This window comes from Ambystoma mexicanum, chromosome 12 (assembly GCF_040938575.1).
Source record: "Ambystoma mexicanum isolate Mex_15411 chromosome 12, UKY_AmexF1_1, whole genome shotgun sequence".
Lineage (NCBI taxonomy): Eukaryota > Metazoa > Chordata > Amphibia > Caudata > Ambystomatidae > Ambystoma > Ambystoma mexicanum.
The window spans coordinates 830,822,886-830,840,499 of NC_090936.1; the positions used below are offsets into that span (position 1 = coordinate 830,822,886).

At 47.6% G+C, this 17,614-nt stretch overlaps 1 protein-coding gene across 2 annotated transcripts in view; it reads right to left on the bottom strand.

Annotated features, from left to right (window-relative positions):
- Window positions 1–17,614, bottom strand: part of LRRIQ1 (leucine rich repeats and IQ motif containing 1) — a 2,234,608-nt gene that overhangs the window by 1,041,545 nt on the left and 1,175,449 nt on the right. For both annotated transcript variants that reach the window (XM_069629324.1, XM_069629323.1), the window contains one exon: window positions 4,812–5,007. In XM_069629324.1, coding sequence (XP_069485425.1) covers window positions 4,812–5,007 — 196 coding nt within the window. The remainder of the gene's footprint in view (window positions 1–4,811; window positions 5,008–17,614) is intronic.

The following is a 17,614-nucleotide window of genomic DNA, read 5'->3' on the forward strand; positions in this document are numbered from 1 at the left end:
GGACTTACCTCTCCAAGAGGTTCCTGAGGGGCGATATGGTGTCTGACGGATTGCAGCTCCTAGGGATTTTGCTGCTGCCTTTGATGTTTGTAGTTTTTCTAAACTGTCATCCGCCTTCTTACCAAACAAAGAAGAGCCGTCAAAGGGCATATTCAAGAGTCTGCTTTGCACATCTGGAGCAAAACCAGACCTTCGCAACCAAGCAAATCTCCTGTTTGTTGTACTTGCCGCCATGGCCCTGCTGATGCTGTCAGCAGAATCGATGCCAGTCTGAAGGGATTCGCACATTGCGTCCTTACCATCCTTAATGATGTTGAGAAACGCTTCCCTTTCTTCTCCCTCCGGGAGGCAGTCAGCCGCTGATGAAGCACACTCCCAAAATGTGTGGCTGAACCTTGCGAGCGTACAAGTAGCATTGATGGATTTCAATGCCATGCTACATGCGGAAAATACTTTTTTGGGCCATAGAGTCATATCTCTTATCATCCCTGTCCTGTGGAACAGTAGGGGAAGCTGATTTACTACCTGCTGAAGTAGCTGCCTGAACAACCAGACTCTCCGGAGTTGGGTGTTTGGATAAATATTCAGGGTCAGCAGAAGAGACCCGATATTTAGCTGATAATTTCTTGTTAACTGCCGGGATTACCTCAGGTGTTTCCCAGTTTGCCAGTATTCTCTTTTGTAATGCTGCATGAAATGGCACCACAAGATCCTCCTGTGGACTGTCTGTGAGGTCATCTTGCTGAAAAGCAGGTGAGGGTGTGGACCATCCCATAAACTCTATTATCCTTGCCATCAAGGTTCTATAAGGGGTTTCAGCATGTTCCCCTGGGTCTGGTGTGGCAAATTCCACTTCTGGGGAAGTGTCCAACCCACTTGCTTCCTGTAGAGATTCATGGAGGTCTTTCAACCTACCTTCCTCAGAGGTAAATTCCTCTGTTGTAGGAGTTGCAGATCCCTGCAACTCAAAAGGTCTTTCCTGATCCGAATCCTCCCCTTCTTCATAAATAGAAGATAAGACTCTGGAGTGATCAGGTCTTGAAAATGGTATAAATCCCATTTCCAGAGAAGAAGGAGACAAATTCGTCATGATATGCTGAGAAAACGTCGACGTTGTTGACGCGGATGTTAAAGGCTTCGAAGCCATCGAAGCCATCGAAAAAGGCGTCGAGAAAGGTGGTAGAGGCCTCGATGAACTCGAGTGTATCGGGATTCTACTCGAGGTTGTCGACAACATTCTCGTGCTCAAGGCTCTCGGTATGGCCACTGGCTGTGAGGTGGCCGTGGGTTTATCCTTTCTCGGCGTCGACGTCGAAGATGACGTCGACTCGACTGACCTGTGTGTCAAAGAACCCTTCGATAACGGCATCGACGACGCCGATCTATGAGTCGAAGGGATCTTCGACGACGGCGTCAAAGACGCCACTTTGCCTTTACTCGAGGGTTTGTGACGCTCTCAAGTGGTTTCTTTTGCCGGGTACTGCGACTCGCGTTTTTTTTATTTTTCGGGTCTCTCACCCAGGGTATCACCCTCAGCAGTCTTCGAGGGGGTCGAGGCCGCTTTCTCGAAGACGCTTAGCATCTTTTTCCTGAATTCCTCCCACTCAGTCTGAGAGCTATGTTTTGTGGGGCAGGAGACCCTTTTTGGGGAAACGGAACAAGACGAAGACGAGGAAGGGGATCTTCAACGTCTCTTTTTTGAATGCTTAGATCTCAAAGAGTGATGGGAACTGCTTCGAGACCTAGAACAAGAATGTCTTTTGTGATGGCGAGGAGACGAATGTCTCGACTCCGCCGAGGAAACTTTCGAAGAAGTTTTAACTGCCTTATCTCTCTCGAGCTTCCCGTTACGCTCCTTCAAGGCTTTCGCCGTCATGGAAATACAGTCCTCGCACTCCGAACATTGGTGCTCGATTCCCAGGCACCACAAACAGATCCTGTGAGGATCCATCAACAACATTTTCTTTCCACAGTCTCAACATTTTTTGAAGCTGGACCGTGGAGTCGTCGGTTCGGGTGAGGAAGCCATAGAGTACGAGTCAGTATTCACGAGGAATAATTGATATATTTGACTGAAGAACTGAGCAACGATATTCCGAGGCCCCACGAAGCACGGAAAAACGGAACTGAGCAACGGACACTCCGCGAGTCTATTTATACGCGTGTTGACGTCGGTGCCGATACGGAGGCCGTCGAGGGAAATCGGCTCGAGGGACGTCGACACGCAGCGCCCTCTACTGAAAAAATGTTTCTGAGGCCAGCAAGCTGGGAGATGATCCATCAAAGATAAGGAATGCGTCGGAAGACACAATCCCTTCGAAAGCATCTTTTAGAGTATTATGAATGCTTGTGTGTGAAATCGAGGGATTCATGCAGGCAGTAAAATGTTGGTTTTGTATCTATAACATTGTGGTGATTTTGTATTTCTATTTTTGTATTTTATTTGTATTTCATAAAGCACCTTAAACCAAGATGCTGTACAAAGGATCAAAAACGGTACAATAAAAATAAATGAGTAAGCAAAACAATTCAGAAATCAATCAATCAAGGATATTGCAGCAGATGAGACTTCAATGACCCACAGAATAATGAATAGACAGAAATAGAGCAGAGAGAGTAAGGCAGATTATTCCAGTAAAGAGGAGCAAGAAACTCAAAAGAGCAAAAACAATACTGGGTACAAGGAGGACGAAGAGCTAACAGTAAAAACTGGGAAGAAAAGCGAAGAGAGCGGGAAGGAGTATAGAAAGCTATCAAGGCAGTAAGATAACTAGGAGCAAGACCATGAAGAGATTTGAAAACAAGACAAAGAAAATTAAACCTAATTTGAGTATGAAAGGATAATAAAACCAAGAGATGCAAGTGAACAAGAAATAGAGTCCCGAAACGGGGGAAGACATACAAGGCGGATAGAAGAATTGAATACGGATTTAAAAAGAGCAAGACGAGATTTGGAGAGCCCAAAGAGGGCAGAAGAGCAATAGAAAAGTCTAGAAAAGATTAAAGAAGAAATTAGAAGTTTAGATGCTTGAAAAGTAAGAAAAGGATGAGCTTTACGAATATTGTGCAGATAGAAACGACAGGAAGGTTTCGGGCCATATGTGAAATTGAGAGACAAGATGAGGGAAAAGAGAATAAAAGAAGGAGAAGGATGAGAGGGAAGGATATTAGCAGGAAAAACAGAACTTCAGTCTTCCCATCATTAAGCATAAAGTAGTGGGAAGACATCCAAGATTTCATAGCAACTAGACAAGCGGAAAGAGTATGATGTATTTCAGGAAGAACGAAGAAAAGGAATGAAAAAGTTTAGTGTCATCGGCGTAAAAGTGGTGAGATATCCCAAGGGAAGAAATGATAGTTGCAAGATGAGAGGTATAAAGAGAGAATAGAAAAGGGGCCAAAACTGACCCTTGGGGCACACCATGGGCAAGCGGGAAAGATTTAGAAGACTTGCCGGCCCAGGAAACTGAAAATGTTCTGTTAGAAAGATAAGAATAAAACCAAGATACAACAGAGCCCGTGAGACCGAAAGAGGAAAGTGAGGAAAGGTAGAAGTCAGGAGACAAACAATGAAAAAGGAAGTAAGATAAGGTACAAGAAAGTGGTAGACCTTAGGAATGAGTACAGAAGGAGTCGGGTCAGTAGGCGATGCAGTAGGGTGAGTTTTAGCTAATAGAAGATAAACTTCAGTATTAGAAATCGGGGGAAATGAGCAATAGAAGCAAGAGGGGCAGAGACGGGAGGAGTACCAGCTTTAGGGAAGTTGGAGGCTTCAATGTCATTATGAAGAAAGGTTGCTTGGGGGAAAAGAAATGAGCAAAGTCAGAAGCAGATAAGGTAGAGTTAGTAGAATGATCAGGAGTGGGAGGAGACAGGTGCCGAGCAAGAATTTGAAATGGGCAGACCGGGTATGTAAAAAGTCAGAGAAATAGAGACGTTTAGCAGAAAGTAAGCAATCATCGTAAATAGCATGATAAAAAAAAAATTGATGATTGATCAGACTTTGATTTGGTCTTAAGACAGCATCATTCAAGACGGCAGAGAAAACGGTGCATGGAACGTAAGTGAGGGGCAAGTCAGGGTTGAGAAGTTTACGAGTAGAATGGAAAGAAGAAGGATAGAGTGAGTCAAGAGAAGAGGAAAGGGGCGTAGAAATAGAGGACGTAGCCTCATCATTGAGATTTCCTTGGTGTAAAGCTGAAGAACACTTTTGTTTGAATCCAACTTTAATTCTTTTACATACATTTTAGTTTTGAGAACACTGGTTTCTTACCCAGAATTGTGGGGTGGGACTGTGAGTGGGGACATGAGATTAGTGATGCCACACTAGCAGAACCTATAAATCAATTCAAATATATTTCTATAAACCTGTAATGTATGCAAGAAAAACAATGTGCTGCAAATAGATATTGAAAGCAGATATATCAACATGCATTTAAAAGCAGTGTTTGTTGTTAAATATAATTGTTAACATGCAAATAGTTGAGAAGTCGTCTCTACTAAACTCCATTAGCTTGAACTGTCAGACGGTGCATGAATAAATCCGAAAAGCCGAGTATGATTTTGATTAAAAACTCTAGTAGCTGCTGGATATCCTACTATGCCGAGGCAGCAGCATTGTGACATTCACACCAATACTATTGCGTTATTAGAGTTGTATCGTGTTGTCACAAGTAGACATTAAAAAGAACATTATTTGCAAGATTTAATGAAGATATACATATTGCCACCCCCCCCATCCGTTTTAAGTTCATGCTTTATTTTATCATATGTGATTTGAAGCAGTGATAATTGTCTGACAATGTACCAACCTGAATACGAGTGGCAGCCTTATGTTTACGCTCTGGATTTCCTTTCCTCCAATCACCACTGGTTGATCTCCGGATACAGAAGTTCCTCCATGCTGTTTGGATGACTACAGCGGCCTCGTGAAGTGCGATGTAAAAACGTATATGTCTGCGGACAGCATATCCTCGCCATTGACTCTGAATAACTGTAGCTGCAGAGCTAGCAGACGCAAAACAATAACGTTAGCATGTGGAAGAATAAAATCCACACTTTATTACCTGTGCGTGCTTATTTGTTAAAAAAACATATTGATAAAAAATGAAACTAGGCAAATATTTTTGTCAGATTTTTTACAATGTTGTCTGCTAAAGTCCTCTGTGTGAAACACACACACTTGTAGCACTAATAGCATGCTTTAATAGAGCCTCTCTTTAGTCTCCATTCATTGGGAGGCCAGCTCATGTATATAGTTGCCACTGACATTAGGGATCCCCGCTGCTAGGCAATGTGGAGGTCCCTGACACAAAGCCCTGCACATCAGACTCTAAGCATATTCCTGCCCTGCCGAGTGAATCCTACCATTGATACCTCCGTCATTTGGCTGAGATACGGTTCACTTATTGTGTCAATCCGGCATCCACCTTTGACTTTCAATTACTATCCTTTTATAACTGTAAACTACTGTGTCCCACTGCCAGTCCGAAATAGAAACGCATACGTTATTTCAGGGGATTTGCTTGGTCTAGAAAAGACCCGGGGCTAAGCTGATGTTAGTACTGTTGGGACTCGGGGCTAGATAGCCTTTTGGCTGTAGCTCCTGAGATTCTATCCGGGGCTACAACCAAAAGATCAGGGGCTATAGCCCCCTTAGCCCCCCCCTAGCAACGCCCCTGCTTTATTTGCTGGCATGCCCTGCGCGTTGCTTGCCTGACCTCATCACAAGTTCACACAAGCCGCGCTATATTAGATACAGCTGCTGTTTGCGTGTGACTTCCGTCCAGCTGCTCCAATGTGAACCCTGTAGTGACCCCTTGGTGCGCAGCAGGCCTGCGATGTTGCAGGAATAAAAGTCAGACACGGAGCTCTGTAATGAACGTCCTCTTTATTTTCCTTCTTCCTCCAACTCCCCGATCCCGCCCCCCTCGGCGTCACTTCCCTTCTCTTCCCGCCGCCCGCCCCCAACGTCACAGAGACGTCAAAGTGACATCTCCCCCCTTTTTAAACAGTTACCAGGTTCCTCGCAACAGGCGACGGCATGGTGGGCTTCTAGTCCATTTCCTCTATCCATCTCCTGGGTCTGTTCCGAGCCCTTTGTGGTCGTGCTTGCTTTCGCCCTGGTGATGGCCCACTCTCTTCCACTGCATCCTCTCCTTCACGTTCCGACTCACTCGAGTCCCACTGGTCAGCCTGATATGGATCACCCGATTCATAGGTGAGGGGGGCTTGAACTCGACCACTTAGGCGCCGAGCTCCAGTCAGTGGAAGTTCTTTGAAATGTGAGGAGTTCCTTGTGATTGATCCCTCGACCCCTTGAGCCGTCACCAGAGAGCCCTTCTTCTGAGTGACTAGTAACGGTTCATCGCGAAATGCCGAGGTATGCTTGTGTGTTGAAGGTTGGCGTACTACCACGACGTCACCTACGTCGAGGCGTGAAGGCTGTGCCCGCCGACGGGTGTCAGCGTATTCTTTCATGCGAGCTTTCGCAGCTCCATCTTGTTCTCGTACCGCTTGATCCAGCATCGGTGGCGGAGAGATGTCATTGGCCTGGGGGATGCGTGTTTGAGTGTTGCGACCGGACATCAATTCCGCTGGGGTCATCCCCGTGGTGCTATGGGGAGTCCTCTGTAATCTCTCATCAGTTGGTTCAGGACTTGCTCATAAGGTTGGCCGGTCAGCCTCGCTATCTGTAGAGCTCGCTTTAGGTTGGCCATAAATCGTTCGATCATTCCATTTGCCTGAGGCCACAAAGGGGTGACCTTCCTGTGATGAAACCCCAGATAGTCGGGAAATTGTGCAAATTGATGTCCGCAGAAGGGAGCTCCATTATCCGTCTTCACTACCTTCGGCACTCCATAAGCAGAGAATATTTGATCCAGTGCGGGGATGACATGGTGAGCAGCCGTTGACGATACTAGTCTCACATCGGGGTATCGTGAGTATTCGTCCATGACGGCCAGGACATATTTCCCCCCTTCTATGGGCCCAAAGATGTCAGCCGCCACTGCTTCCCATATCCTCTGTGGGAGTTCCGACATGAGTAGTGGCTCGGGGTGGCGGTTTGGTGTGATCACACAGCACGTGGGGCACGCCTTCAGTGCAGCTTCAACCATGCTGTCCATGTGAGGGAACCACACCTTTTGTCGCAGCAGGCGTTTCATAGATACCATCCCTCGGTGCGTCTCGTGGGCCAGTTCTATGACTTTGGTTCTCATGGATTGGGGAATGACGAGCTTGCAGTCCTTGACGAGCAGGTGCTCATCCGATATTGCGAGTTCCTCCTTTACCTGCAGTAGTCTTTCCACGTCCTCTCGCACCGTGCCACCTGCAGCCCTCCCCCTTTCCTTTGCCCTTCGCCACAGCCCTGACTCCAGACCCTCACGAATGAAGCTGCATCTTTCTCTGTTTCTGTGGCGAGCGCCTCCATGTTTATTCCTTCTGGCGCGGACTGATGAATTAAGTACCTTAGGTATCTGTCGGCTACGGACGGTTCCAGAGCGCTCTGCTCTCGAGGCCTCCTGGACAGGAAATCAGCCGGGTTTTCGCCCTTTCCTGGCCTGTGAATGATCTCAAACGCATAGTCTTGCAGTCTCAGACCCCATCTTGCAATGCGTGGGGGCATTTTGGCTTGAGGGTTGCCGTACAGAAATAAGAGGGCCTGATGGTCCGTAACGACTTGGAACGGTTTGCCGTACAGGAACAGATGAAAGTGCTTGCACGCCCATACCACCGCAAGCCCTTCCTTTTCTGCTTGCGAGTATGCTTGTTCCATGGTGGATAGACTGCGACTGGCGTACGCTACCTTGTGTTTCTGTGATGGGTCTTTCGGATCAAGTTGTGCCAGGATAGCCCCAAGGCCAACTGGACTGGCGTCCACAGTAAGCTCAGTCTTTCTATTGGGGTCATAGTACGACATGTTCTCTGCTTTCGCAACTCGCTCTCTGATCATTTCGAATGATCTCTGGCAATCACTAGTCCATTCGAATTTTGCATCTTGATGGGTTAATCGCCGTAATGGTTCACTGACTGACGCAAAGTCCTGTATGTATCGGTTACAGTAACTCGCCAGGCCTAGAAAGGACCGAAGTTCCGACACATTGGATGGGGCAGCTGTGTCATTCAGCGCCACCACTTTGTCCGGGTCTGGTGTCATGCCAGATTCAGAGAAGACATGGCCGAAGAATTTCAGTGTGGATTTTCGAAAGTCGCACTTGTCTTTGTTCAGGGTGAGGTTGGCATCATGAAGGGCCTTACATACTCTCATCAGGGTTTCATCGTGCTTGTTGACATCGGTCCCGAACACCAATATGTCGTCCGAGTAATTGAGGCAGTTGGGAATGTGCTTTATGATGTTATGCACTTCAGCCTGGAATGTCTCTGCTGCCGAAGATACCCCAAAGCTTAACCTTTTGTGCCGAAAGAGACCAACGTGTGTGACAAAGGTCGTGATGTTTCTGCTTTCAGGGTGAAGAACTAGCTGGTGGTATCCCTTTTGCAAGTCAAGCTTTGAGAAAACTTTGGCTCCATTTAGTAGGTGTATCATGTCGGCTATGCGTGGTGCAGGGTGCCTCTCTCTTTTGATGGCCTGATTCGGGCGTCGCATGTCAACACAAAGCCTGATTGCCTCGGAGCCCTTTTTGGGGACCGGAACGATCGGGGACACCCATGTGGTGAGGCCGGTGGCCTTCTCGATGATGTCTTGTTCTAACAATTTTTGAAGCTCATCTTCAACCTTCTTTTGGATGTTTACCGGAATCCCGCGGTATGGCTGGGCTACTGGCCGGATCGAATTGTCCACGTGGAGTTTTATTTGTCTATTCCGAAGTTTTCCAATGCCTCTGAAGATTTTGGGGTACCAATTGTTTATCATGTCCACTGGATCTATGTATTTGTGGACCATGATGTTGTATAAGATGTGTATCAGTCCCATGTCAGCAGCCGCTTTGAAGCTGAGGACACACCCACTGTCCGTTTCCGTGGCCAGAACATGAATGGGTATCTTTATTTCATGCCCTTTGTAGCGACACAAGCCGATGAATTGTCCCAGACACTTGAGCAGTGTTTTGGCTCCGTATGCATATATGTCCACCGTCGCCGGGATCAGCTTCGGTTTTTGTATTAGGTCAGTGTAGACTTTTTCGCTCACCACGTTGACCGTGGCTCCTGTGTCAATGAGAAATTCCGTCGGCCTTTCCTGTAGCTTGATTATTAATGTGGGGCTGTGTGCTGTTGCAGTGGGGTTGCCCAGAGCATACACGTAGGCCTTCTTTTTTTGGTCGCTTCCGGATGAGCTGGGGTCGGAGTCTGTGGGGGATTGTTCCACCAGGTATCGTACATGGCGTTGGGACAAGCGCTCTGGTTTTGCACGCATTACGAACCTCCTTCTGTCCTTCCTCCTCTGCCGATCTTCTCCCGAGTCGCGCTCTCGCTGATCACCTGTGGGCTGGTTCGGGGTGGTTGACGTGTTGGGGGTGGGATTGTTGCTGGATGTTCCCCCATGTCGGCTTTTCGGGCGAGCCGTACTGTCCCTGGGTCGGTCTCTTCCCCGGTCACGGAATAGCCGGCATACGGCTTTGAAGTGTCCTTCACCGCAGGATGTGCATCGTTGTCCTATCGCAGGGCAGGTTCCTTCATGTGGGTATTCAAACCCACACCTATAGCAGAAGAGTTCCTCTGATCTTTTCTCTAGTTGTAGTTTGTTCACGCCTTCCCCGGCATTTGTGCTTCCAAAGCTCTCTACTTGGGAGTGTATGGCGCTCTCGACTCTGGCCAGTGCTAGGATTTCCTCCAGCGTGCGCAATTTTTGCAACAGCTTCCGGCGGAAGGCCTGGGATTCGCATCCGGAGATGACTTGTGATCTTAAGGCCTCCGTATTTGAATAGTTCGCGAAGTCACAATGTTTCAATTTGGTGCGCAAACGCATCACATATGCGTCCATGGTTTCCCCTTTGGCCTGCTTGGTGCTATGGAATAGATGTCTTTCGTAATCCACATTAGTGTGTGGTGCGAAGTACGCAGCAAGCGCCTCTTTAAGGTCTTGAATTGAGTCAATTGAGTCTTGGGGCATTTCATCAATTATGTCTCGGGTGGGAGATCCTACAGCTAGTTTGAGTAGGCATACCTGTCTCGCGTCGGCAATAGGTCCTGTAGCCCCCATGTATAGGTCAACGTCTCTAATCCATTTGGTCCATCTCGGACCCATGTTGCTGGTGTCCGTCACGTCAAACGCCCCCAGCATCTGGGCGGCCAGCGTGTCTGGCAGCTGGTAGGGTACGTGGTCCGTCGCTGGCACGCCTGGAACCGGCTGTGCATTTGCCTGCGGTTGTCCTCCTTGTCCACCATCTTGGCCTGACATGGCGTTGAGGGTGTTGCGTGCTGATAGCGTTTCCTTGCGGGTCTCTGGTGGCGATTGTTCGCCTCCTCCTTGGTCAATCTCTTCACTGGTCCGTGAGGGATGGCCGCCAATTTGGCACGAGCACCATCAGTTGGTCTTGCCCCTCCCCGGGCTCTAGTGCCCCCTTGCTGTTGGGGTCTTGGTGGGCCCGTCGGTCTGGGCTGCTGGACTGTGATGTTCCCTGGCCCTGCAGGGCGCGTGCACTGCGTGCCTCCCCCGCCGTGTCCCTCGTTGTGGGATGCGAGGGCCTGAGGCACGCAGGCGATGTAGGCCACAGCTGCGTGCTCAGCGCACGTGCGCTCGTGCTGCCGGCGCCTGTAGCTGCAGCCGGGAAAGCACGTGCTCTGGGGCTCACCCGTTGGTTGTCCTGCGAGGTCTTCTCGCTCCCCACGTGTTTTCACCGCCGCGGCCCGAGCCGCGTATTGGTCCAGCGTTGTTTGGGCCTTTTTGCGCTGCGCGCGTTCTCGCTCGTGGGGTCCGTGGGCGGGCTACAGCAGCTTCATTCGGTGCTGTCGTGCCACCGATCCCACCTTCGCCGCCAGTTTAGTGACCCCTTGGCGCGCAGCAGGCCTGCGATGTCGCAGGAATAAAAGGCAGACACGGAGCTCTGTAATGAACGTCCTCTTTATTTTCCTTCTTCCTCCAACACCCCGATCCCACCCCCCTCGGCGTCACTTCCCTTCTCTTCCCGCCGCCCGCCCCCAACGTCACGGAGACGTCAACGTGACAAACCCAGAAGCCGATGAGTCGAACACTCATGAATATGATTAAATCAGATTTAGAAAGTATGTGTTTATGGTGTGCTCTATTTTTTAGGATGTTCGGTTCCCCTGGACTGTCAGCAGTCTCTGCCCTTTCTATATATTCTGCCTCTACGTAATTACCTGTTTTCCAGATTGCTTATCATCTCATCCTAGGTTCTAGTTTACGATGACACCTAAATGACCACACCGTGTTTTCCTGGGCTGCATACTGTTCAGCGCCTTAGTACTGGTTTTCTGCCAACACATATTAACTGCAACTGTTCCCCCCTGGTCACTGTGTTTTGGCTTACTTTGAGCATTGCTCTTCTCTTTCCGCTATTTCACTCCTGGTATCCCTGTGCCCTCTTATTGTTTGTCCACCTGCTGTCCTGGTGCTCATTGTTGACTACCTTCTTCATTTATTCATTTTCATTCTGTTGGGCTGTTCTATATGAACGTCCTTCGCTATGATATGATAGGTTATTCATAACGCCCTTAACACCCAGTAGGTTCTAAGCGCGAACCCGGGGATCGAACCTGTGTTGCTCCGTGTCGTCTTGCTTCCAAGGCGAGCACGTTTCCCCTGAGCTATCCTCCCGAGACTGTCCCTGTTCTCTCCTCATTGTGTCCACGGGCTCGTTCTCATTTCTCATGCAGTCATTATGGACTTTTTTCTTAGTCTGTACTCATTCCATTGGGGCAAGTTGTTAGGGCTTCCGTTGATTGCCATTTTGGATCGATCCCTGATTATTCAAACCTTCTCACCATCTAAGATACATCAGCTCTCCGTCACCTCGTCTCCTGAGGATATATACAGGCCACAGCTATTCATCTGGTGAACTCTAGTACTATTGTTAGGTCTGGCAACAAAAAGCTTACACTCTGCCAGCCTAATGCAGGCACATATTTAGAGGGAGGCTAGCCGATTGGTCAAACATGACATATTCCTGCTGCTGAAAGTTCAGTTCCTGCAGCAGTCATATTTTAAGTGCCAGTGGAACTATTTAAGCAGGCGGGTGATTAAATAAAGATGCATTTTGAAGCATATTTTGTTTACAAGGTGCTTGGTACATTAATGTGGTTTCCACTTTATTGTTTCGTTACACTGTGCTTGTGTGTTTGCTGTTTATGGCTTGAAAATGCTGCAGTCCGGTTTTTATTTCTCTAGCTGTGACCATGGGACACAGTAGCACCCAAGTCCTATGGCCATTTGGTGCATTATTTAACATTCGGACCAGAGGGCCACTGCACAATTAAGCTGTGTAGGGGCCACGCTGGCAGAAATACTTTTTGAAGACTGCAGTTGAGAAGTTTGGTTTATTGACGAGGAAAGTAAACTCTACTTTAGACACCATCAATAGAGCTTTCTGAACGGTTAAGAATGTAGATTATTAACAAGCCGTTATATTACAACCAGCCTTTGCCATTCAAAGTGAGTCGAGTGCTTCCATGCTGCTGGCGATCAAGATATCAAATAATCAGTACATTAATCAGGCAGGACAGCATACACGTTCTACATTCGGAAGACTTGTGTTGCCTTTTCAGTCTATCGTGTGAAAAGTGCAGGCTGTTCAAGAAGTTTTGGAGATCTATCACTTTGGGTAGTGTGATGAACCAGAAGGAGTAGAACTCAAGTAAGATATTTCAAGTGTGTTTAATAAATTAAAAAAGAAAATGCCCAACTATCCCAGCTGCTAAAATGGATTTCCCTGCCTACGAAACTAAGTTAAGGTGGCTGGTCTAGTGTCAAAATAAAAAAGTAGTCTAGTCCTCAGTCCCAAAACCTAATTGCTATTTGGGGCTATCACTGTGAAAAAACAACATAAATTAAGCCAGAGCACTATGCGCTACTGGTTCATGCTTTGTTCATCTCAGGTTTCAGTACTATCTCTCGAGATATTATTCTCAGTTCAAATTACATTTTCAATTTCAGTTCACCAAAATATTATTCTCAGTGCCAAATAAAAAGTTCAGTGTCAGTTCACCAAAGAAGTCTCCGACTCCCCCTTAACTTCCTTAGGAAAAGTTGCAATTCTTGATAACAATCCAATGGGCCTCATTACGACCCAGGCGGAGGACCATGGTGCTATTAGCACCATGGTCCATGCAGTGTCCGCCATGGCGGAATGGGGGATTACCACCCCATTCCGAGGTTGGTGGGGTGGTAATTCCCCATGCCACCATGGCCCTTCCCCACTCCCATTTTTACCCCATAGGGCTCAATGGGAATGGGGAAGGCGCTAATAACGGTACCGCAAACTGCGGTACCGTTATTAGCACCAAAGTCCCTTTGTGGGTCCCTACTTTAATGGCTGGAAAAAGCAGCCGTTAAAGTCGGGTCCCGCAAAGGGACCTCGTAATCAGGCGTTAAGGGTTTAACGGCGCCAACACCTTTTACGGCGCCGTTAAACCCTTAACGCCAGGGTCGTAATGAGGCCCAATGTCTTTTATCCCTTTAACAGAGGGATGTTTCCTTCATCCCTTTCCAGCCAGTTTGATTGTTCCCCTCTTGGCTTTTGTTTTGCTTGTTTGAACCCTCCATTTTCGCTTCTTCTTAGATAATGCACAATGTCACTTGTTCCAATAGGGTTCTCCCGACCCCTCTGATTCAGAAGCTTAGGTGGTCTCTTTGGCCATGGGCAATGTTCAGGACTAGGACTTCCATAACGTATTCTGGCTTCCTGCTCTCTTCCTTCCACTAGCCCCCCTCTTCACTGGGCAACCCTAGTACATACGTTAGTCAGGTCTGCTCCAGCAGCATAGCGTCTCAGCATGGTGATTTTTGTTTGTTCTTCTCTCTTGCTTCTGCGGTATGTCAGCGTGTACTCGCTGGACTCTGCACGTATCTTCAGTCTCCTTCCCCGTATTTGGAGCAGAGGATTTGTTCCTCCATTTGACACTGGTTTTGGTGTCATTCTACGGGCACCAGACCCACCATGGCTGCAGCCTGGTCATGCCACCAGGAGAGACGGTACTTCCATCTGTGTCTCGGTCATGGCTGGCTTGCAACTCTCAATGCCAGCATTGAAGCATTCTTCCTTGCTCCCTCTTTACCCCCACGCTAATGGATTCTCTCCTCCATTCAAGTTCCTCGTCTCTTTATTTCCACTGCTGTATTTGAAAGGGGCATGTCGTTCCTCTGAAGCATTACCTGAAGCCAAATCAGTTGAAGCAATGTCACTATTTGTTGGATTAAAAACAGAATTAACATCAGCCTTTTCCATTCCAATGTATGCACAGTGTATTCTTGATGGGGAGTTCCTAATAGGAATAGGAGTCCTTGTTCCCAAGAGGGGAGTCACGCTCAGTGAGGTCCAACTTTCCCAGACCCCTAGGGAGGGTCTTGCTTAGTGGGCTCACCTCGCTAGCATCAAAGGGGTGGCTTTCCCCTGAAGATAATGGACAAATAGCCCAGATTCGTCACAGTAGACAGATTGATAACTACTGCTTGAGGTGTGTTCTACTTCCATCCCAATTGTGAGCTCCATGTAAAATAAGAAAAGTGTTGCTCTGTCATGGAACGCAGTGGTGGAGTCAGTGGGAGGAGGGCAGAGGGGGTCAGTCCCCCGCTCACCCCCTGGCTCTCCCCTGGTGCCTGGTGTGACCCCCATACTGCATGCAAGGCGGTATGAGGGTCTGTGTCGGTGGCATGCTGGCGAGTGCAACTTGCCCCACTCACAGGCTTGCTGTGTTAACCAGGCTGTCAATGCAACACGTGGCATGCCCAGCAAGGCCTGGGAACGCCAGGGCCACACACCTGCACTCATTGCATGTGCTTCGTGCCTGTCTGCGTGCGTATCTAATGGGCCACGCCAAGGCCAGGGCTTTTTCTTTCACAGCCTTGCATGCCCCTTTTGGGATGCAGATTTGGGTACAGCATGTTTATGTGTACAAGGGGGTGCTGTGCACTTGCGCTTCCGCGTACATACAAAAGTAGCAGATGCCACATCATCAGTGCTCCGGCTCCTGAACACATGTGCAGGAACCAGGAAGTGGGTTTCCTCTTCTTACTGCACTGGAGCTGGAAGCGGCAGTCTTTGAGGATCAGGGCTGTGTGTAGGTAAGATTTTATTTTTCTGTGTGTTATATGTGGGAATGAGTGAAAGTATGACATATAGTTTAGCGTGTTAATGTTGTATTTGAGTGTATTGTGCTAATGTGTATGCATATGTTGTGTTTGTGCTGGGCCGGGAAGTGGGTGTCTAGCGTGGGGGAAGTTAACAACAAATATTTTACTGGGCATCTATATTAGATGGCCAGTAAAATATTATCATCTTTTCTTTTATCAACTGGCAGTTGATAAAAGAAACAATGTTGTGTTATCACTTGGCTAGAATGGCATTTTGATGCAGCCAGTCTAGTCCTTTCTTACTGTGGCATGACATGTTTTACTGGGCATCTAAGATAAACCAAGCATGGTATGTGTTAGTACTTGGCCAGACTGACATTTTGGTGCAGCCAGTCCAGCTATTTCTTACTCTGGCATGACCTTTGTTCTGTGCATTAAGGTTAAAGCAAACTTGAGAACTGTTAGTACGTGTCTAGACTGCAATGCAATACATTGTGCCGCCAGTTAGGATATATTTTCCTATTGTAACATGCTATTTTTTAGGCAAAGCCAACAGAAGTATGTTCTTTTGTTGGGATACTGCCCTAAATTGGCAGAGCCAGTGTGGACATGTTTCATATATTATCATTACTGACAACAGAAAGTGTGCTCTACAACGCAACATTTTAACCCAATATTATACTCCGACCTGCCCGAACCCCCTTGGTTGGTGCAGGTTCCCTTGCTATAGACTTTACCAGTAATGGTCACTAATCACATGCATGAAGCTGCTGCCACGACCCATCTATGGCAGTAATTGTCACTTTAAAAGCACATACATGAAGCGTGTCATGCATGTGATTTAAAGTGACTGTTACTGGCATAAATAGGTTGTGGTAGCAGCCCCTTGCTTTTGATTTAGGTTGTGGGTGTTCATGTGAACCAACTGTGAATTGTATGGCTTTTTAATCGCATTATTTTAGCACATAATTTAAAAGAAATGTCCCTACTTAATTATTCTGTGCTCTCGCGCTACGCTCGTCGCTTGTGCTAATTGAAGAAATATTTAGGCCCCTCCACTGCCCATGAATCATGAAATTAACTGGATATTTTTGTTGTTTCCATAGAGAAACGATTATCAATTATATGACTTTATCAAATTTTTCTGAAAAATTGCACCCCTTATGGAGCTGTCTGTCCCCCCTCAGTTCTCCCTCCATGCCCCCACTCCAGGAACCAAAAGCTGCCTCCGGCACTGATGGGATGACACTTTTTATTAAGATGGAACAAATAAGAAAAGTGTAGTTCCATCACAAAATTACACTTTGGGCCTCATTACGACCCTGGCGTTAACCATGGCACTATTAGCGCCATGGTTGATGCCGGTATTTTACCAACTCCGCCATGGTGAATGGCAGAATTACCGCCCCATTCCAAGGTTGGCGGTAATTCACCATTGGCCCTTCCCCATTCCCATTTTTGCCCCCATAGGGCTCAATGGGAATGGGGAAGGCGGTAATTACGGTACCGCAAATTGCAGTACCGTAATTACCTCGAAAGTCCCTTTGCGGGTTCCTTCCTTAACGGCTGGTAAAACCAGCCGTTAAGGTCGGGACCCGCAAAGGGACCTCGTAATTGGGCGGTAAGTGTTTAACGGCGCCAACACCTTTTAAGGCGCTGTTAACCCCTTACCGCCTGGGTCGTAATGAGGCCCTTTTTGTATTGTACATGGAGGTCAGATTTTGGGCCATAAGCTGCAATGGGCAGCACAGCATTCGCTATTTACGTGCAACGATGCAGATGGAGACTGGTCTGTTGCTAATGTAATGTGTCAGTGTGACGAGGGTGCGTTAAATAAGCTTAAATGAGATGGAGGTGAATGTGTGGTACATTCAATATCCGCAAGAAAAATAACTGAAAAAGAGCTTTCTTAGTCTAGACGCTTCAAGAGATTGCACAGTGCATGTGTGCTGGTAAGTAAGGTCCAGGTACCAAACATTTCTGTTAATAAGCAAAGTAATTGCATGCTAACTTGCGTTCATGATGTAACACCATTAACGTGCCAGTAAAGGACTTAATGGTCATACACACGCTTCAACCGTACAGTCTTACACAACTCAGCAAAATAAGTTTTGTATTTGCATGTAAAGTAAGAGTGTGTGTATGTGTGTGTAGAGGGGGAATGTGTGTGTGTGTGTAGAGGGGGAGTGTGTGTGTGTGTGTGTGTGTCTGTGTGCGTCCTGTGAGGAATATGAGGGTGTCCTCACTTTCTCCAATGTATCCTCCTCCCAGGTGGCCAGGAAAAGGCTGTTGCTTCAGATCCCAATCCTGGGGGTGGATATGTGAGGGAGGATCACCTGGACAGAGGAGACTTGGGGAGTGGGGATGAGGCACCCTTGGGTGAGATACGTGATCCCCAATTTC